Raw genomic sequence first — 23,076 nt, 5'->3', positions numbered from 1 at the left:
ACCGCAAAAGTTGATGTAATTCTCTACATTGATGACAGAAATATAGCGCCTCCGTAGAATGTAAGCTGCGAATTTTTTTCGGGACCAAAGCTCCTCATGACATCCGAACGGAAAACCTCTATACCTCATTTGTTTTTACCCTGATATCTCACTGTACGCTGGAAAGTGGGTAGATAATGATAACCTGGATCAATATCAAGACAGCATAATCATTTTGTTCAATAATGCTTTTGTCATCATTTAAGGTCAGTTCAATCCTTTATTGTACAATCTATAAGTCTACGTCCTAATAAATACTTCCTGTCATTATCCTATTTAAGACACCTCACGAACCAGTCAATCTTAGCTCTCTCGGGTAAGTGATGATCACATGATCATATCGCATCGCATTTCAGCATCTCTTTGGTCTGCCTAAGCACGTTTCGTCCCAAGAAGAGTCTAAAGTTAATCTGTTTCACAAACGGCACGATCATACCATCCAAGGATGGATACTAAGATGGAGGTCGGGCAGGAGAACATTTATTTCGAAATGGAATCTAAACAGGAAGATAACGCCGAAACCTATGACGAAGTAGTTTTTGGAAGGGACACTTCACAGGCAAAACCAAACGTGGAAACACAGCAGTATAAAGATTCTGATACAGTGAAGCATAACCCATTATTCTTTATCATATCTGCCATCGCTGTTGCTTCGCTCTTAACAGCCCTTGCCACTTTGGTTTTAGCTGTGGCAATCATTACGGCACGGAGCGAAGTTTCTACAGGTACGGGTACCATTGCTCCTCTCTTTTGTAAGTATTAAACACTTGTAGGTCTTGATCCATTCGAATATTAAAAGTGATTGAAGAAGTGCACTAATTAAACGACACGATGAAGCAAAAAATAGTTCACTTTGGTTTTTACCATCTCTTGTCTAAAGAGGAAATTAGAGGAACTTCCGTTTCGATATGATCTGAGTATTGTCATTATTAAGATTCCAAGAAACTGGGTCAATAAAAGCCATCGTCTTTTTTAAATAAAAAAGTCCAATTTATTGACAGACCACTCCCGCATAAAAAATTTCCACTCCCAAACAAAATAAATTTCTTGAAGAGCTTTGATCAGAGTTTTGCATATTAGACCTTTATTTACCAGAGTTTCTCCCGCACTTATGATTTGTATAAGATTTCTAAGAAAATTGTTTAGAGAAGGGGAAATCCGTCCTTCATAATACTTATCCTTAATCATGAACAACAAAGGCATTCCTATTGTGTCTGGATGATTTGATATTTAAGTAAGGCTAAGTTGTAACAAAAGAACGTTGAACAACACATTCAGTGGCTTGCGGGATGTTGTCAAAGAGTAAAACAATTCAGAAGTGAAACCCGAAACTGTCATATAATATCATTCCACTAATTTTTTAGCATAATTTGTTTGTTTTGTGAATTTTCGGCATGTAGTAGGACCACATTTAAAAAACATAAAAAAATATATAAGGTAATGTACAGGTCGATATATATATATATATATATATATATATATATATATATAAATATCGTTTTGACACCAAGTTAGCGTCATGTAGTATGCAAAGGCTGGAGACCAAAACGTGTCCGTGCACATTCCACCATCAATCAGCTTCAATTACCCTAGTTTCTTTAATTGTATGCCTCAAAAATTTGAACTGAATGCAGCGTTTAATTAATAGTCCAAGAGATTTTTTTTTTTCCATGAGATTTTTCAAAGGCCTATCTTTATTCTCTGTTTGTTACTGTCCTGTTACATCTGTTTCTTTAATTTGACTGAATAGTGATCTACGGTTTCTTAGGATATGAGGAAAAATTTCGTATTTATTTGGCTTCGCTTAACTAGCGAATACTCTATCTTTGAAATATAATGTGCGTTCTACAAAAGGGTATCTTAATGATGTGAACCACTTAACACCAAGTTAGCGTCATGTAGTATGCAAAGGCCGAAGACATTGTAATTGACGCAAACGCTCCGAGTCATTGAATTGAAAACTTTAACCAGTTTTCATTTATTTTTAATATACAAAATTGTTGGTCTGGGCACGAAAAATAAACCATATGTGCAATAACATATGACAAAAGATGAGGATTTAAAAAATATCAATAGTGAAAAGCGCAATCACTGCTTTTTTAGTATGTCATTTGAGACCGGATTTCAAGAAGGTCAAATTTGATGTACCTAGTTGAAGGGGAAATCGATTTCTGAGAACATTGTTTATAGAAGGGGAAATCCGTCCATCATAATACTTATCCGTTATCATAAAAAACAAAGGCATTCCTAGTGTGTCTGCATGATTTGATATTCAGATAAGGCTAAGTTGTGACAACTAAGCGTTATTTAATACATTCAGTGACTTTTTGGATGTTGTCACGGTTGCTTAGGATGAAAGGAAAAATTTCGAATTTAGCTAGCGAATAATCTATCTTTGACATATATAGTGCGTTCTTCAAAAGGGTATCCTAATGATGTGAGCCTCTCAACACCAAGTTAGCGTCATGTAGTATGCAAAGGCTGGAGGCATTGTAAATGATGCAAACGCTCCGAGTCATCGAATCGAGAACTTTGACCATTTTTCATCTTTTTTCAATATCTAAAATTGTTAGTCGAGGCACGAAAAGTAAACCATATGCGTAATAATATCTGACCAAAGATGAGGTTATAATAAATAGTGAAAAGCATAAATGTTCATGTTTTCAATGGGGCTTGTGGTAATAAACACGTGAATTCATTTATTAACATAAAAATCAATCCCCCCTTAATAAACTTTGAAATTGAAATTTTGATTAACATGCACACCAAGAAAATTCAAAGTTCCATGTAGATAATTAAAAATGGTTGTAGAACCGAGTGAAGTCCAATTCGGTGTTTAGTCATAAGAGTGATTGCCAATCACTAATAACATAACTGACAGAATAGGACGACACTGAGTCCTGTCGCCAATTAATTGTAACCATTACAATTTCGGAAAAAAAAATGAACCAAAAAAACATGATTATTTAAAACGTGATCATTAAAATATTCGACCATAGTGAAATGCAACGTTTCAAATCGGCTTTTAAAACAAAGATGAAAAAATAAAAATAAAAAAAAATAATAATAAAGACTAAAACCACTCAAGCAAAACGATTACTTAGCAACAACCAATCCACCGTTCAAGTGTCAATCAATTCAATAATCAACCAGGCGTACAGCCAAGGAACGAAAAATACACACAATTTGAAATTCGCGCCGTAGTTAGTTTCGAAAATAAAATCGGCATGCATCTACTACAGCTATCTCAAGGAACAAAAGAAAGCATTAAAACTTCTTTTAAGGATTAGCTGGGATGGTTTCCTTTATGTTTATATCTTCTGGGCTTGGACAAGAGGAAGAAATAATTACCGGCGATTGACCTTTATACTATCACTGATACAGTCAATGTTGCGACATACCTGCTTGCTATACGAGACAATTACCTTCGTTCGCTCTCCGTTGTTTGGTCCTAATCGTCCAGCGAGGACTCTCTGGCATGTCCAGTAACTTGGATAATTTTATGAAGTGGTTGGCCCGCTTCTTTTAATTTTGCAACGACCGTTTTCCTTGTGAAATGGTTCGTTATTTTCTTGGCACGCTCCTCTGGTTAACAACTTGCAACTAACTTCATTACTTAGCCAATTTCGATGCTCACCCATTCTAGATTTGGCCAATCAACACTTGTGGAGGGGCTAGAAACAATTTCAAGGTACAAAGGGCTGGAATTTCTAATTGGTCGGGGTCGACGTGCAAGCCTCTCTACGCAAAGCCACACGAGATCCTTTTCACCACCGTCGGTAGACCACATTTGCTGAGGAGAACTTCGGGTTTTGTTTATCAATCCGCCTTGCCTGGTTTTGGATGGATTCTCTTCAAACTGAACAGCTTTGCTACCAGCTGCCATTTGCAAAATGGAAAAATCTTCAATGTAAGCGTTTTAATAGTCTTAGCGTCCTCTGAAACCCAAATGCTCAGCCAGATTCTTAAAGTAACGTTTATAAAGGCAACATCATTGTGACTCTCAAATTTTCCTTCACTCCAAAATAATTCTTCGTCTACTCGAGTGCACGGCTGAGCTCTGTTGGGCAATTTTTCTTTGCCTTGGCATCTCTGACATTTTGCCTCGGAATTTAGAGTCTCTAGAGACTTCTTGAACTTTCGCCCGCTGATGATGGATGCCGAATAATATTTTCGGCGGAGATACCTGTCGAGTGATGCCTGCACAATGCGAAGCGAGTAGGCTTCGAATTCTGTTCAATTTTTTTTTCGGACTTCAGCGTAGAATTTTGTCAGAATCGTATCCAAAATTCGTTGGGTGAAGCGTTACTGACAAGCTATTGACAAATTCGAAGGAACCTACGGTAGATTGCTTCAAGCCATAATCGACTTTTTTCCAGGTGCAGATCGAAATTTTCTTTTTCTTCTCAATTTTGACATTATTTCTCGTAAATGTAGTGCTGTTATTATAGGCATACAATGTACCTTCTTCCTTACGAATGGTGCACTAACTTGGAAAGATCGTTTACATATAACAAGCAGGAAAAAGGTCTTTTGCTTACCACATTTTTAAGAGTTGGACAAATAATTCTCTTGATAGTAATTGTTTGCAATAGTTCAAGAATGAGTTGGTCCTATTTCTTCCTTTTTGTATTAAAGATGTTTGGTAAACGGTGTCAACATTTGCTTATAACTTTATGAAACTTCAACATGTGTTAATTGCTTTATCTTTATATTTATCCATGTGTTCTTCTTTTCATTTGAAATCCTTCATTATCTTTTTCTTACATTTTCTATGTTTTTCTTATTGTCTCCCCTTTTCTAGAAACGTCAGAACTTCAAAAGAATATGCAAGAGTTGAAAAGGAGCCTCTCTGCATTAAGAGATTACTCGGTAGGAGTAATTCTTAATCTTTAGCAGTGATCAAATAAAAGCAAAATGCACTGACATGAAATTCATAGGTACATGTATGTACATAAGACTCAATAGGATTTTTAACTCCCTGAGAATTAGTTAATATAGTATAGAAATCGAGATTTTAAAATGAGCTTTAATACTTCCCTGGAGCACAAGCTGGAGGCATCATTTAACTTTTTCAATGGGGTGATATAAATTTTATTTCTAATCAGGCTGATAAACATTAATATAGGCCTAAGTATCATTATCACAGACATTATAAGTGCTCTCCTAATTTTTTGAAACAGTTTTAGAAGCATAGCAGTTGCGAACCTTATAATGCAAATTGCACACCCATATAGCCATCATCATAACAAGATCAATATGAATAACAAATGCCAAGAATGCATTCTTCAATGAAGAAATTCGATCAGGAATATTGATTCACATTTTTTGTTGTTAAAGGTTTCAGGGGATGTAAGGGAACTGAAGAAAAACGTAAGTTTACAATCCATTCCCTCAATAATCTTAATCATTCTCCTATTGTTAATATTTACAATAATGATAATGATCGTGAATGAACCATTCATTCAAAATGATATGATATTGAGAAGTTTCTTTTTTTTTCTTTTCTTCCTTATGTTAGGTCTCAGCAGAGTTGGAAGCGCTAGAGATAAAGGCAAGTTTAAATTCATCCATTTCCAATTCCATCTATATTAGAAAAAAATTACAATGATTCCATTAAGTTCAACATCAATGTCTTACTCTATGGCAGATGAAAAAAGATATGGAAAACATGACAAACAAAGTAAGTTTCATTACCAAAATTAAGAATTTATCTTTTTCTGAACCTCTCACTGTTAAGATTCCTATCATCATTATTTTCAAAAACAAAACGAGGACTGTTTTACTTAATTTACCAAACTCAATAGGCCCACTAATTCTCTAAAACAATAACTTGGCCCATTTTACCTTTTAGGGCAGAAATACAGAGCTAGAGGATATCCGTCTCGCAATACAGGATGTTGCCCACGTTTTTACTGGTCTAAACACAAGCGTAAATGAGAGGTTTCTGCATTTTCAACAAAGAATTGTGCAACTGGATCAAAAGGTACCCAAATGTATTTTTGTATGCCTTTTCGTACCGAATTACGAATTAACCAATCAGAGACTTGATCTGAAATTGGTGCCAAGTCACTGCCCTAAGCTTCCGATATCATGGCTTCTTCCGATTAAAGTTAGGTAACTTAATGGTCATCACAAAGTACGTGATACACATATGCCTCTAAACCTACGCAAAAACAGAGAGTGTTTTCAATCGTGAGTAAAAGGGTATTTTCGAAGATTGTCAAGCATACAGCTCTTCACACTTTGCAAGAGTCTGCATTGAACAAAGCTACTCCAGCAAATTCTGAGGTTGTTTTGAAAGCGACCTGTTTACATACATTTAATGTCTGTGGAACGCAGGGGATAGTTTTTTTTTGTATTTAATATCAAGCTTGAAAATGTCACAATCGAGATTAGCTTATGGACAATCATGAAAATATGCAGAGGTAATCCGACTAATCTGCTCACAGTCAGTCACTGAATGTTGCAGAAATTCTGCAACCTCTCATGCACTGTGTGTTGCAGAAATTCTGCAACCACTAGTCCACTGGATGTCTCAGAAATTCTGTTACCACTCACACAATGGATGAATTCTGCGACCATTTATACATTGGGTGTTGCAGAAATTCTGCAACCACTCATACTCTAAGTGTCGCAGAAATTCTACAACCACTCATACACTAAGTGTGGCAGAAATTCTGTGACAACTCATACGCTGGGTGTTGCAGAAATTCTGCAACCACTCATTCACTGGGTGTCGCAGAAATTCTGCACCACTCATTCACCAGGTGTTGCAGAAATTCTGCGACCACTCATACACTGGGTGTTGCAGAAATTCTGCAACAACTCATTCACTGAGTGTCGCAGAAATTCTGCAACCACTCATTCACAAGGTATCGCAGAATGTCACTGAATGTCACAGGAACACTGAGACCACTCATATACTGGATGTTGCAGAAATTCTGCATCCTCTCATTCACTAGATGTTGCAGAAATTCACCCATGGATACAGGAATATAACAGTCTTTCTCTAACCAGTCAATAACAGATGCAACGAATATTCTGTCAATTAACTTTCAACAGGAATTATGTACCTAAAATAGCACGTGGCTTAATGCCACATGATAAAATTCGAATATTAAAATATTAAAAAAAGTAAGCAATACAACATACAATTTAAGTCATATCACTTTATTTTATGATCAGATACAAAAACTGACTGAAAAATATCATTAATTTAATAAAATTGAAGTTTGTTATACAGCAAATAAGCAATCTACTCTAGCCAAAATATATTAACTAGTCACGATTTCAGTCCTTTGACCTATTTTAAAATATCTTTACACGTGATAAATTGAGAGCAAATATATCATTTAAATCTTGCATTGTCTTGGAAAAGACTACAGGGAAATTAATGCTCAACCTTCGAATGAAAACTTTAAACCGTTCACTATTCAGAGGGAAACTAAATTAACAGTATCCCAGATTTTAATTAATATCTCCACCAATGTTTACAGAAGGTTATAATGCTACATGTGTATCTCAATAAGAGGGCAAAAATAAGCCTCTAGGAAAAACAATCCTCTATCTCTGTCAGCTGTAACTGTTTCCAGAATAAGGAAAATCGAACCGTGCAATGTTGCCTAATAAGTCACAAACCAATGAAAGGGATAATGTACTGAAGACCCACTCTACAAAGCCAATGTGAGGGCGCCTTCTGGTTTTGGACGGGTTCTACATTGAAAACAAAGACGGAATCCAGAAAATCTGAAATAATTTACTAATTTTTATCAAAGTGTAATTCAACCGAAGTGAATTAAGCATCGTATCAATTTTCGCAACAACAAAATTGGCCTAAAATGTGCTTTTATCAAATGTTTGTGGGTTCTACATCTCCCTCGAGGAGTGAAAACATACAATTCATAAATAAGAGATAGACTTAGAGATGACGATTCGATAAGCTTTAGGTAAAATTGTATCTATATCGATGCGATCGCAAACTTGTGCCTGACAAACAAAGTTTCACTCAGACCATTTATCGTTACCTAATCGCTCTATATTTATCGTTACCCAATCGCTCTGACGAAGGGCGAACGCTCGAAACGTCAGCCTTTAAATTCTTTACAGTGGCCAATTTACGTTGTCAACTCAGTTGATAACACTAAACTACATTTATCGTTACGATACATTATGACTGAAGTTCGCGTTACCTGTCACACTTGCATACTTCTGACCTCTTGTCAACCTTGAAATTTGAAAAGTTATCGGCACTGAATTGACTGCTTGTGATACTTTGTATTCAGGTGATTTTAACTTTACCTTCAATTTCTTATTGACTCTCTAATTTAAAATTTAAATTTCTTTAAAAATGAACAGATCATCTTATTCTGCAACAGATGAGCTCTCCTTATGCCAAGATAGGATTACTTCCATCTTTTCTTTGATTGAGCTCATCCTGAATGTGTACAAAAATTCAATTACGCGATTTTTTTTTCTTGCAGGGAAGAGAAAATTAATTTCCTTTCAACAACTAACCTTTTGGCATTTGATTAAAAGCCTGCATGATTTATGATTAGTTCTGTTTGATAAAGCGGGTATGGGCCTCTGTTAATAGCCTTTAGTTTCCAACCGTGGATTTATTTTCACAAGTTTATCCTATCATTCAAAAAACATCCGCATACACAATATTGTTATTTCAACTATGATCACTGAAAAATAGAAAAAGCATAAATAGAAAACTGATCGAAATTGTTGGTATGCGTGGACCCTCTACAATTTGTCTTTTTTGAGAATGGAAAAGCAACGACTCAGGATTTCTGCAGCATTGACCTTGCAACACAGAAAATTTCTTTAACTCAGGATGTCATACCGTGCAGAATTTCTGCAGCCCTGGACGTCAAGGCGTGCAGAATTCCTGCAGCACTGGACGTCAAGGCGTGTAGAATTTCTGCAGCACTGGACGTTAAGGCGTGCAGAATTTCTGCAGCACCGGACGTCAAGGCATGCAGAATTTCTGCAGCACTGGACGTCAAGGCGTGCAGAATTTCTGCAGCACTGGCGTCAAGGCGTGCAGAATTTCTGCAGCGCTGGCGTCGAGGCGTGCAGAATTTCTGCAGCACTGAACGTCAAACCTTGCAGAATTTCTGCATCATTGGACGCCATACCATGCAGAATTTCTGCAGCACTGGACGTCAAGGCGTGCAGAATTTCTGAACGCTTGGGCCGTCAAACTTTGCAGAATTTCTGCATTACAGTTCTTGATACCATGTCAAATAAAAATGAAAAAAAAACCGCCTAAACATATTAAGGGTTAAAATCAAAGACTTTATCGTTCCATTCTTAAACGTGCAGAGCATTATGTGCGCTTTGACCAGATTTAACAAACAACGCAGTAAAAAATCGAATATTTGTACGAGTAAATTGTACCTGCGTTTAACTTTCCGTTGAATTATACAGAATGTTGCTCTTTTGAAGCAACACATTTTCTTAACCCGTGAAAACTGAAGCATTTTGCTTTTATCAAATATGAGAAATTTCCGTGTTTTTTGCTTAAATAGTGCTGCTTTAAAGCCAACATTTCACTTTGTCTGGAAAAAAGCACGATATTTTGCGGAATCGATATGAAAAATATGTCTAAAAGGTCCATTTTTCACGGAAAATGCCATTTTGGAAAACACAAAATAGTTTGGAAAGCGTTATATTTTTTGCGTAACTATTTAGCTTATTATGTGTACAAACCAATTCCGTTAGAAGAAAATTTAAAAAAAACCTAAGTGCTCATATTTTACGTTAAAAGTGTCCCGTGGACTGGTAACGAACTAGCGGGTGATGACGTAGAAAACTGTGAAAATTCTCAATTGACAGTTACAAATCTCTCACATCTCATGTAATTTTGTATCAGCTAGTGTTGAAATACTCTTGAAATAATGTTCGATAGCAATGTCTACTCACCTCAGATAAGCTTTACCGCGAGTTGTGATACATCGTACTTTACTAGTAAAGAATAAATGAAAGTTGTAAGTACGGTTGAGCCCTACTAAGGAGAACCGCGTGCATCAAACGAAGATTTCGACGGAGACCGATAAAGAAGGTTTCTCGCTTGCGGGGTTTAGGTCAAGAGTAGAACAAAAAAATCCCATCACTGAATGCTTAGTTTTTTGCGTTTGTGTTTTGTTTTCCATGACGAAATCTGTCAAGATTGGGTAGCTGTGTTCGTTTCTGTTGCCATAACATTTTATTCTTTCGTACTGAGCGCGGCGAAGGTTGCCTTAGGTCAGTACTCTAGAGTTTCGTTGCTGTAGGGTATTTCCCTTTGGAAACCAAAAGCTAACTTTGACGAAAGAATCAGCTGTATCACGAGGAACAATGATTTTTCGCCGAGGGGTCATCGGGCAGTTTCACTGCAAGTTGTTCCTAACCTCAGAGATTGCAAAAGCAGAGGCTATCGTTGTCGAGCCAGTCAAACGGAAAACGAGTGAGGTTATAGTTATCTGTTCAAGTTAATCGCAGATAGAGATTTCAATAGATAAAAACTTCGTAGTTCAAGTGCAGCATTGTGAAGTGACTCGTTTCGATGAATGGCAAACAACTGAAATCAGTATTGTAAATAAATATTTCGTACGCATGGACTTTCACACGGCACTTGGATTCGTTATCATCTAATTCGATAACATACGTTTATTATTTATCTCGTTGCAGTGCTGTTATCTCAACGACATTGCTACTGTTGCTTCTTTTAGTTTCTTGAGGGCAGGGGGGATTGATGGCTCGTGGGATGGATTCTCCTACACGGCCCCTTTGAGCTTGTGTTTATGCCAGTATCCGCTAGAGGTTTCGCACTGTACACACAACAAGATATCGTTCAGCTCAGCAAAGGGCTCGAACTTTATTACAAATGACGTATTTCTGTTATCAAAATACGATGGACACTACAATTGGTAGGATTTTCGTACGATAAGAGAAGTGCAGATGTAGTCATGTGGAAAGACAAGGGACATGCGTAAGGTGCTCACCATTCTACGCATGCGAAATTTCACCCTAAAAGAGTGTTGAACAATCGTGTACGGTGTAGGAACAGGCCCTTTAATCAGCATTATTTTAGCAGAATTGATTGGTTTATATCTCCCCCCGGATTTGACCAGTGGTTTGTGTTCGTAACAGCCATCTTCGGTACGGAGCAAAAGGCCGATGACATTTAAGAGTTAAATCTCCTCGATGTCGGCGATCGAAACGCGTCCATGTTTGCCATACAACTACATCCTTTGGAAAGGATTGTATAGAAATACCCGGTATATTTGTACTGTTCTTTAAGCTAACATCATTTGACACTCCGGCCAACAAATCGCACTTTCAGTGCACAAAAAAAATAGTCCAGGAGAACTCGCTAGGCTGATAGATAGAGCTGATAACCAGAAAATGCAAAAAAAAATTTTCATGTCATAGGCACTTTAAAATGAGTATTTTGGCTTGACTAGGTTCCTTTTTTTACAACCAACTTAATTCAGCGTTGTTTTCCATCAATGAAACTTTTCATCAATGAGCCTCCCGTTTTGGAAGTGCCATTACCATTGTCCCTGTCCCTGTCCCTGTCCCTGTCCCTGTCCCTGTCCCTGTCCCTGTCCCTGTCCCTGTCCCTGTCCCTGTCCCTGTCCCTGTCCCTGTCCCTGTCCCTGTCAGGGACACTGTCCCTGTCCCTGTCAGGGACCCTGTCAGGGACACTGTCCCTATCCCTGTCAGGGACACTGTCACTGCCACTGTCACTGTCACTGTCACTGTCACTGCCATTGCCACTGCCTCTTTCACTTTCATTGTCACTGTAACTGTCACTGCTATTGCCACTTTCACTTTCACTTTCACTACTACTGCCACTTTCACTGTCACTTTCACTGTCACCGCCACTGCCGCTGTCACATTCACTGTCACTGTCCCTATCACTTTCACTATTACTGTAACTATCAATTTCACTGTCACTGCCTAAATTTCACTGACATTTTCATTGTCACTGTCACTTTCACTGCTATTCCACTTTCACTGTTACTGTCACTGTCACTGTCACTGTCACTTTTACTGTCGCTTTCACTGTCACTGCCACTTTCACTATGACTGCACTGTTACTGTCACTTTCACTATGACTGCACTGTCACTATTACTACCACTTTCACTATCACTGTCACTGTCACTGCCACTACCACTGTCACTGCCACTGTCACTGTCACTTTCACTATCTCTCCGTCACTTTCACTATCTCTCCTTCACTTTCACCGTCACTGTCTTGTAACTGCCACTGTCACTGCCACTGCTAATGCACTTTCATTGTCACTGTTACTGTCACCGTCACTGTCACTGTCATGTTTATGGTCACTTTCACTGTCACTTTCACTGTCACTGTCACTGCCACTGTCACTGCCACTGTCACTTTCACCGTCACTTTAACTTTCACTGTCAAAGCCACTGCCACTGCCACTTTCACTGTTACTGTCACAGTCACAGTCATTGTCACTTTCACCGTCACACTCACTTTCACTTTCACTGTCTTGTAACTGCCACTGTCGCTGCCACTGCCACTGCCACTGCCACTGTCACTCACTGTCACCGTCACTTTCTCTTTCACCGTCACTGTCTTGTAACTGCCACTGTCACTGCCACTGCTATTGCACTTTCACTGTCACTGTTACTGTCACTGTCACCGTCACTGTCACTGTCACTTTTGTTGTCACTTTCACTGTCACTGTCACTGTCACTTTCTCTATTACTGCATTTTCACTGTCACTGTTACTGTCACTTTCACTGTAAATGCCACTGCCACTACCACTGTCACTGTCACTGTCATAGTCATTTTCACCGTCACTGTCACTGCCAGTGCCACTTTGACTGCCACTGTCACTCATTGGCAGCATCACTTTCAACTTCACTTTCACTGTTGTTTTCACTGTCACCGTCATCGTCACTTTCTCTATCACTGTCACTGTCACTGTTATTGTCATTGTTATTGCGGTAAATGTCATTATTATTACAGCTGTCATCGGTTTTATTATGGCTTTATTGCTATGGTTACAATGAATTGTTGTTGTTTTTCGATTGAGTAGGTGAAAAATACTACTGGCAGCACGGGCATCATAGGACCGCCTGGATTCAACGGTAGTAATGGTGACATTGGACCTGCTGGACCTGCCGGACCTCCAGGATACAATGGCACTAAGGGTGGCATTGGACCTGCCGGACCTGCAGGACTTCCCGGACCTCCAGGATATAATGGTACTCAGGGCCCCGCAGGACCATCTGGAGAACCTGGTGTTCAGGGCCTTCGTGGACCATCCGGGTACAATGGTACCCAAGGACCCCCTGGACCCGGGGCCAGTTCCTGTGCTTTCAAGACTTCATCCAGTTCCGGAATGACATCAGACCCTGCCGCTACACAAGAAGTTCAAGTTACGGAACCAAACGTAGGTTACAGATCAACTCTTTATTTGGTACAGAAAAAAGAATTGAGCGATTTATCAGCAATTTGTTCCCAAAAGTTCTCTCTTATTCGTTCTTCGATATCATAAATGAACTTTAGGAAGCTTTGACACTTTTGATCTCTAAATTTAACGCAGAGTGGTTCCCTGGATTTTTTCTCAAGTTTAAAGATTGATAGTTTGAAATGTTGCAACGAACGAAGATTTCTCAAGAGATATGTAGATTTGAAGAAAACCTATCAGCACAATTTCGCAGCAAAAACGTTTGATGATGACATTTTCTACTTTCATAAGAGTGGTATTAACGTCGTTTTCATGCAAAAATCCGCCTGTATTGGTATTTTTGCCCGATTTTTAGTGAATCAACTGGTATTTTTACTTCAAAAGTTTTTCTCTGAAATGACGATTTACGATTAAAAATGCCCAATACGCATAATATGCAAAATTTTCTGGGTTATCAGATGCTAAACGCTATCAAAGAGAAAGGATGGCGAAATAGCCGGAAAAATTTAAAGGTCAAGCCGTTTTCTTAACTAGTTGTTCACTCAACTTCACGGCCAGAAAATTCGAGTAACATTCATCGATCTGCAAATTCTGAAAGTTGTATAATTCTGAAATAAAACAGCTTCTATTTAAAATTTTTTAAGACATATTAACACTTGAAGTAATATTCATAGGTACAAAGAGTGTCCAAATATCGAAAAGCCTGACTTAAAGGCAACAACCTTCCTTTATTTTTTCCACCTTTAGTCCGTCTCGCTTTTGAGATTCGAAGTACACTCAACTCCCAAGTTCATTTCGACGCTTTTGAGTCTCAAATCTTCATCAGTTTTTGGCGAGTTGATGTTTTTAGCATATATGAAAGAAGACATTGAACAAACTATTACGAACTTCAGCACGAACTTATTGGGCAGGTTTATCTTACCGCTAGATGTCAATTAAAGTGCGTTCTTCACAATTTCGTACCCTTCAGGATATCTACGGTCAGTTTTATAATTCTACAAGTAATGAACTCTTTAGCCTGTCAGGGCACGATGAAAGGTTTGCAAATATATTTATTTTCAAAAAAGTTGCTGACTCTGTATCTCGACCAATTAAAAAAATAAAATGATTTGAAAAGATGATCCGCGAACGACCTGCCCGCTTGGGAAACCTGTAATGCATTGGTTTATCCCAGCTTATACATTTAGACACCGGTATTAAAAAAACGCGTATTTCTTTGTTAAGTTCCTAGATTTGAAGGATGCATTTATTATATATGCCCGCGATAACATGGTGCACAAAGTATGTCTCAGATTATGGTTGTTGGCCGTGTGCATCTTACATCATGAATGATATAACATGTACGCTCGCCTAATCTCGAAAAGGAAAAAATTGGTTTAGGTTTTCGCATTTCGAACTCTTGACACCATTTTTTATTGTCATTATTGTATCATAATCATTAAAGGTCTTTTTTCTCCTTCAGGGTAAGACGGTTATTGGTGCAAGTTGTGATACAAATGATGCAAAAGTTGCTAAATTATCAAGCACCATCTCAGGTGGAAAGAGAACCTTCAAGTGCTCTTGTGAGGGTACCGTAACAACTGGAGAACCAAAGATGTTTTGCTATATCCACTACTGGGAGTGTCAGTTATAAAGAGGAAAACGTTAAGCCATTTGTTTAACAGGAGTCGTTTTAAAGATGTTAATAGAATATTAAATCAAAAGCGAGACGAAAAAACAATTTAGTTGTCTAACTTAAGCGCTATATTACATTTTTATTTGTAGCAAATATTGTTTACAGATGAAACAAGGCTTTCTTGCCATGTACACTGCTGGAAACCTAAAACTATTCCCTTGACACGATACTTTGTATCAAACGGATAACAAATCGGGGGTGTCAAACCAGCGGCCAGATAAAGAAAACCAACGAATCAATAGAAGTTAAACTGTTTTATTTCTTGACGGCATCATTTTAAACTAAGTCGTCGAGTCATAAATATTTTTGAACTTGCACAGTTGCGGCAGGTTCCGAATAATGTATGAGTTAATCACATTGCAGCCATTATTTACAGCTAATTTAAGACTAAGTCCATCGCTCTGTAGGACGGCAACAGAATTATGTCGTTATGAGCGTTATGTCGTTTTCTGTTGGAGGGCATTTCAACTACATCCTTTCCGTAGCGCCTAGTGGATGGTCAGATCAGTCTATAATGCTAAGAGAGACAGAGAGACAGAACGAAATGCGTCCCCCCCTCCCCCCACCTCTTATACCTGCACTGCTTTTGCCTTCTCAGAATGTTTTGGTTATTTGTTGCTGTTGTTGTTGTTGCCTTCTGGATTATTTGGAGATTCTGCTGGTGTTAGGACTTGAGACGAATACAGATGACTCAAGGCTGCTTATGATCTAGAGCAGGCCTTACATAAGTACTGTTTGCAACTTTAACTTTACATTTCCGGTTTTTGATTGGTCTCAAATAGAACTCCTGAAAGAGCTGTGAGCAAATTCAGTTCTTTCATCAGCATTGTACATTGGCTTTATGGCTTCATCTTAGGTAAAGGAAAACAAAAGTGGATCGTCATTAGAAAAACGAGAGTGGAGATGAATGTTTACAGAGCTATAAAAATCTCCTTTGACCTCATCTGAAAAACAGAAATATCATGTGCCCCTCGGCTTTTAATCATCTACATGACGTCTGCAGATCATTGATACACGGATCAAAAACATTTATTCAAAACGAAATCTAAAGAAGCGAGTTCATTATGACAGCCTAGACCTATAACAGGAGAGGATAATCTTTTTGTTAAATAATACTCACATCACCATTTTAGGTCAGTTGAATTGTTCACTGTACTGTCTATAAACTTTCTTCGAAACAAACGTTTACTTTTATATTTTCAGACAGCTTACGCACCAGTCAATTTTCACTGTTTCCCATAAGAGCGCCGTCAGTGATTGCCTCTTTGGCCTGCCTAAGCTTGTCCAAAGTTAATCCGATCTACAAACGGCATAATCATACCACCCAATGATGGATACTAAGATCGAGGTCGGGCAAGAGAACGTTTATTTCGAAATGGAATCTAAACAGGAAGATCACGCCGAAACCTATGACGATGTAGTTTTCAGAAAGGACTCTCCTTAGGCAAAGCCAAACGTAAAAGCACAGGTGTATAGAGATTCTGATACAATGAAACATCACCGATCACTCTTTATCGCATTTGCCACTGCCGTTGCTTCGCTCTTAACAGCCCTTACAACTTTAGTTTTTGCTGTGGCAATCATGACAAAACGGAAGGAAGTTTCTACAGGTAAGGCTACCATTGCCCCTTCCTGTTGTACGTAAACCCTCGTAGGTCTTGATCCATTCAAATCATAAGCGTGGTTGAAAAAGTGAATTGATTAACGACACGATGAAGCAAAAAATAATTCACTCCAGTCCTGACCATTTCCTGTCCAAAGAGAAACTTAGAGGAATTTACGTCTCGATATGATTTGAGTGTTGTTATTATTTAGATTATTCGAAACTGAGTCAATAAAAGCCATACTCTTTTTTAAGTAAAAGCCCTATTTATCGACCAACTACACTCGCATTAAGTTTTCACCCCCAAATTAAAAAAATAATTTCTTGAAGAACTTCGTACAGAGTTTGAAATATTTGACCTTATTTATTAAGACTTTCTCCGCACTGATGATTTGTATAGGATTTCAAGTCTAAGAAAATGACATTGTTTTCAAGGGGCAAACCCTCTATCATAATAATTATCTGTGTGATTGTGAACAGCAAGGGCATTTCTATAGTGTCTGCACAATTTTATATTTAGATGAGGCTAAGTTGAGACAGTTGAGCGTTGAATGACACATTTCTTTATTCTCCAAAACAGTAAACTCGTCTGCTCTCTCACCAACACAACTTCGATTCGTAAGTGTGGCACATCAAGCATGTTACTGTAAAAGTACATCGATCATTCTACGTCAAAACACCAATTTAAAAAAAGAAAAAATAATAATACAACCTTCACTTTACTTTTAGATTCTTAAATCACATGTAAGGAATAGTAAGCAATGACCCCGCTGATTGCTATCTCAACCACGCAAGGGATGATAGCGAAGCGAAATGTTCAACAAAGAGTCATTACATTTATTTGTATAAATGCGGATATATAATCAATTTATAATAAAGTTCGGATATAACGCGCGCTGTCATTGGTTGAAAGAGCGTGCTCTATGAGAGTATAGAGCATAGAGCTGAGCTACAGCTGTCACGTCATCTGCCAATTGTAGTATGTTCGAGCTTTTCCGGTTTTTTTTTTAGTTTTTTTCCGATAATTGAAAGTGAAATTTTGGAACTGAAGCGAGCCGGCAAGTAGCAACAGAAGAATCAAGCTTACGTACGGTAATAAAAATCAAACACAGCTAACACTCGTATAGTATATAAAGTTCAGTGTTCAAAAACAAAACAGAACAAAACATGTGATGAAAAATATAACCAAACTAGCAGAATAGTTAAAATTCATACTAATCATGACGGTGTCTGAGCGAATATGATCATGCTGAAGTTCATCGCGGCTCGCTCATCATGGCGATCTCCGGTCATTACAGTAAAGCAAGCCTCAGAAACTACATCGGCCGCCCTTCGGGTGAAAAAATAAGAGCTTGCTCTGATATCCTTTCCGATACGTTAAGTGGCAATTCACATCAGTCACTTTATAACAGAACAGAGCACAGTCAAGGCTTCTCTATTTGTTAACTAAAGGTTTAATCTTACCCTGTCCGTTGAGTTATCATTCTTACTGTGGCATGATTGTTAAACTATTTATTCTCCCAGATAAGTCACGGGTTGAAAAGAAGGTTCAGGAGTTAGAGACGATCCTCTCGGCTCTACAAAAAAGTTCGGTAAGAGTAATATATATATATATATATATATATATATATATATATATATATATATATATATATATATATATATTTTTTTTTTTTTTTTTTTTTTTATAAGAGTATAGAGCATAGAGCTAGGCTAAAGTTGTCACATCATCTGCCAAATTGTACTTTGTCCAACCTTAGCTTTTTCCCGGACTTCTCTCTAGCTTCTTTTTTGGTTAATTGAAAGTGAAATTTCGGAACAAGAGAGCCGGCAAGTAGCAACAGAAGAACCAAACAAAGGTTTGTAAACATACCAGGTGCCTTAATTTAAGTAATTATAACGCGTGCTGAGACGAAAATCCTCAAAGAGAAAACGAAATGGAAAGTCTTAGCTTTCAAGGTTTTCACGCTCAGTTTGATTGTAAGCTTAGTTATGGTAATAAAAATCAAACACAGCTAGCACTCGTTTAGCATGTAAAGTTTCGTGTTCAAAAACAAAACAAAACAGGAACGATGAAAAACATTGCCAAATTGGCATAGCTGTTAAAATTCTTAGTAATCATGACGGAGTCAGAGCCACTGCGATCGTGCTGAGGTCCATCGCGGCTAGCTCATCATTGCGATCTCCAGTCATCGCAGTAATATATGCAAGCCTTAGAACTGACGTCGACCGGCCTTCGAGTGAACTCAAGAAGAGGGGAGAAACACTCGGATAGCTCAGCCGCCAGAAAACGGCTTGTTCGGATATTCTAGTCGTGTTTCTCTTTCAAGAGAGACACGACAAGCTCGAATTTTCCTTTCGTATTTTTTCGAAAACTCAAATGGCCAGATTTGTTCATTTCAATAAAAGCCATCTAAGTTGTAGATGTTAAGACTATTTTGTTGACATTTTTGCGGTTTTTATCTTTCAATACCCCAGGGGGTAAAGTTGTATATTTTATGAAAAAAATTAAAAAAATAAGAGAAAAAAAAATTCTGAGTCGAGTCGAAAACTTATTTATTCCAGCCCGGACCTCCCAGACCTCCAGGATACAATGGTACTAATGGTGACATTGGACCTACCAGACCTTCCGGACCTCCTGGATATAATGGTACTCAGCGTCATGCGGGACCATCTGGAGAACCTAATGTTCAGGGCCCTGATGGACCGTCCAGTTACAATGGTACCCAGGAATCACCTGGGCCCGGGGCCAGTTTCTGTGTTTCAAGACTTTATCCAGCTCTGGAATGATAGCAGGTTCGTTCGCTAGATAAGAAGTGCGAGTGACAGAACCAAACTTAAGTCACATATCAGTATAGTACAGAAAAAATAATTAATTGTTTTATTAAAAATTTTTTCCCAAACTTTATCTATTATTGGTTCTTCAAAATCATAAAAGAACTCTAGGAAGCTTTAACACTTTTGATCTTTAAACTGAACGTAGAGGGGTTCCCTGGATTTTTCCTCAATTTTAAAAGTAGATAGGTTAAATGTCGCAATGAAGGAAGTTATTCCAAAAATATATAGATTTAAAGAAATCCTCTAAGCATCATTTCGCGGCATAAACGTTTTGTTGATTACATTTTCAGTCTCTAGAAGAGTGGTATCAACGTCGTTTTTAAGCAAAAATCAGCCCGTTTTGGTTTTCTTTAACCGATTTTTAGGGAAGCAATTGGTATTTTTACTCCAAAAGTTTACCTCAGAAATAACGATTTACGATAAGAAATGCAGAACACGCTTTAAGTCGATATGCAAATTTGTCGGGATTAGTAGACGATAAGCGCTATCGTAAAGAAAGGAAGAGAAAATGGCCAAGAAAAATCTAGAGGCCAAGCCTGTGTCCACAGAACCGCCTAAATTTGCTGTTTAGAGGTGAAAACGAGCAGCTGTCTGTCGTATAAACGAGAACCAGTCGATAGATGTATCAGTGAAATAGTTGTTTTCTGAGCTTCACGGCCAGAAAATTCGCGTAGCATTCATTTGAAAATTCTGAAAGCTATTTGGTTCTGAAATGAAAACAACTTCTATTAAAAATATTTTTAGGACATATTAACACTTAAAATGATATTTATCGGTACAAACAGTAGTCCAAATATCGAAAAGTCTCAGAGGCAACAAGCTTCCTTTTCAATTTCCAGCGTTCGTCTATCTCGCTTTTGAGATTCGAAGTGTATTGAACTCCCAAGTTCATTTCGACGCTTTTAAGTCTTAACTTTTCATCACTTTCTGGCGAGTTGATGTTTTAGTATATAAAAAGGAGACATTTAACTTATGACGGCCTTCAGCACTAACTTATTGAGCAGGTTCATTTCACCGCTAGATGTAAATTGAAATGCGTTCTTTACAATTTCGTACCCTTTAGGATATCTACGGTAAGTTTTATAATTCTGCAAATAATGATCTCCTTAGCCTGTCATGGAACGAAGAAAGGTTTGCCAACATATATTTTAAAAAAAAACTGCTGGCTCTGTTTCTCGATCAAATAAAATAAATAAATAAAAAAATAAACTAAAGAGATGATGTGCGAACGGCCTGCCCGCGTGGGAACCTAGTCATGCGTTGTTTATTCTCAGCGTATACATTTAGACCTCAGTATTGAAAAAAGAACGCGTATTTCCTTTGTTGGGTTCCTACATTTGAAGGCTACGCTTATAATAACATGGTGCACAATGAATGTCTCGGATTCTAGTCGTCGGCCGCGTACAAGTTACATCATGAATGGTGTAACATTTACACTTACCTAATCACAAAAAGGAAATACATGGTTTAGGTCTTCGCATTTCCAACTCTTGACACATGTATCATTTTCATTATTATCATCACTATTAATATAATCATTAAGTGTATTTTTTTTCTGCAGGGTAAGATGTTTATTAGTGTAAACTGTGATACAAATGATGCAAAAGTTGCTAAATTATCAAGCACCATCTCAGGTGGAAAGAGAACCTACAAGTGCTATTGCGAATTTGGCTCAGCAACTGGGGAAACGCAGATGTTTTGCTACATGCACTACTAGGAGTGTCAGCTTTAAGAGGAAAAACAGAGAGCCATTTGATAAACACGATTTTTTGTGAAGAAAATAATATAGTATCGAATCAGAAACGAGACGAAGAACAATTCAGTGATTTAACGGAAGTGCTATTTGCTAAATATGCCCAGTGAACTGGGTTTTTATTCAGAGGGTATTTCAATTGAGTGTTGTAAAACCAAAATCAAACTAAAAACAAATTAAAGAGCATAATCAGGAGGTGGAGTAAAAATCAGGTTATTCGCCCAAAGCGTGAGAAAACGCACGGGGCCAAGATCGCCATTGGTTTCATTTCAATCTGACTGATTTAAAGTAAGGCGCGAGTTTCAGTTCTACACCAATCACACTGCGAAGTAAGGCAAAACCAAAGCAAAGTAGCGTTACTTTCCACACTCAATTGAAAATACCCAATTTTGTGATATTGTGTTTACTTTACACGATGTTTGGTGGCAATTCAGAAATATCTATTATTTAATAGGCTAAGCTACTTTCCTGTCATCCATACCCATTCAAAGGTGTACATGATTTATTAAATCAGAAACTCGGTTCCTTTTTCACCACTAACTTTCGCGCCCGTTGTCTTTTTATTAACGTTCTCACCTATCGGTCAATATCAAAAAGAATTATATTGAGTCTTTCCCGTACAGACAGGGGCATAGCTTAGATTTCTCAATTCGGGTCTCACACTGTGTCAAACAGGGGGTACTCACCAGATTGTTGTATCCACCTTCACGCCGTGTTTCACCTAGTAAGGCAAAAAAGAAAGACGCTTACAAAGGGAGGGGGGAAGATGGGACGACACGGGTGCCTAGGAACTCCAGAGAAACCCCTCCCCCCAGTTACGCCCCTGTTATAACATAGATGCATTATCTAATCGTGATCAATTTCTTGCTTGAAACCGATTTCGAGAATTTGTCCCTGGCTGCATCAAATTTCAATGTGAGAAATCCAAAATATCTCTTAAAAAAAGAAAATATATGGGAGTAATATCAAATTAAAAAGGATCCAGTATGTAGATGTCACATTTACAGAGCTTACACATTTCTTGGGAATCGTGGCCACTTAATATTTATTTAGGTTTGACGGATAAATGGAAATTATGGCGCGATAAATGAAAAATTATCGCGTGATAAATGAAAAATTATCGCGTGATAAATGAAAAATTATCGCGTGATAAATGAAAAATTATCGCGGGATAAATGGGAAACATGTTAGGTCACGTAATCGGCTGTTACGCACGTTGTTTCCGTGGACGACAATGGTTACCACAGTTGAGGAGGTATGTTTTAAGGTCAGTAGAAACAAAATGGCGACAGCGAAGCGAAAAAAATTGTTGGCTGCTGATTTTACTGTAATTAGCGAAACGAGACGGATTAGATAATCCACTCTCGTTCTCAGACACTGACAGTCATCCCTGAAAGTGTCTTGTAAGATTTCGCAAAATCAAGGTTTACTGTACTGATTCACAGAGCTATGTGTCGTAGAAGTATTGCAAGGTACAGCTAATTAATCTCTTTATGTAAATAAAATGAACTATTGACCTCAAGACATTCCTCCTTTAACTGTGGCAACCATTGTCGTCCACGGAAACAACGTGCGTAACAGCCGATTGAGTGACCTAACATTTTTCCCATTTATTGCGCGATAAATGATAAATTATCGCGCGATAATTTTTATTTATCGCGAACTAACTTTTCATTTATCACGCGATAATTTATCATTTATCGCGCAATAATTTATCAGTTATCGC

The 23,076-nt window shown here is 37.9% G+C and overlaps 1 protein-coding gene across 2 annotated transcripts in view; it reads left to right on the top strand.

Moving 5' to 3' along the window:
* The first annotated feature begins 344 nt into the window (after nt 1-344).
* LOC149042837 (uncharacterized) overlaps nt 345-23,076 on the top strand; it is a 33,196-nt gene continuing 10,464 nt past the window's right edge. Inside the window, exons 1-8 of one of the 2 annotated variants that reach the window (XM_089212035.1) lie at nt 345-764; nt 4,844-4,911; nt 5,380-5,412; nt 5,561-5,593; nt 5,690-5,722; nt 5,894-6,025; nt 13,107-13,463; nt 14,944-15,884. In XM_089212035.1, the coding sequence (XP_089068161.1) occupies nt 485-764; nt 4,844-4,911; nt 5,380-5,412; nt 5,561-5,593; nt 5,690-5,722; nt 5,894-6,025; nt 13,107-13,463; nt 14,944-15,114 (1,107 nt within the window). In that variant the 5' untranslated portion in view covers nt 345-484 and the 3' untranslated portion in view covers nt 15,115-15,884. Of the gene's footprint in view, nt 765-4,843; nt 4,912-5,379; nt 5,413-5,560; nt 5,594-5,689; nt 5,723-5,893; nt 6,026-13,106; nt 13,464-14,943; nt 15,885-23,076 lie in introns of those variants that run through there. The other variant, XM_089212034.1, reaches the window with a different exon arrangement.

This window comes from Pocillopora damicornis, chromosome 7 (assembly GCF_964200805.1).
Source record: "Pocillopora damicornis chromosome 7, jaPocDami1.2, whole genome shotgun sequence".
Taxonomy (NCBI): domain Eukaryota; kingdom Metazoa; phylum Cnidaria; class Anthozoa; order Scleractinia; family Pocilloporidae; genus Pocillopora; species Pocillopora damicornis.
This window is presented reverse-complemented; position numbering and strand designations above follow the sequence as displayed.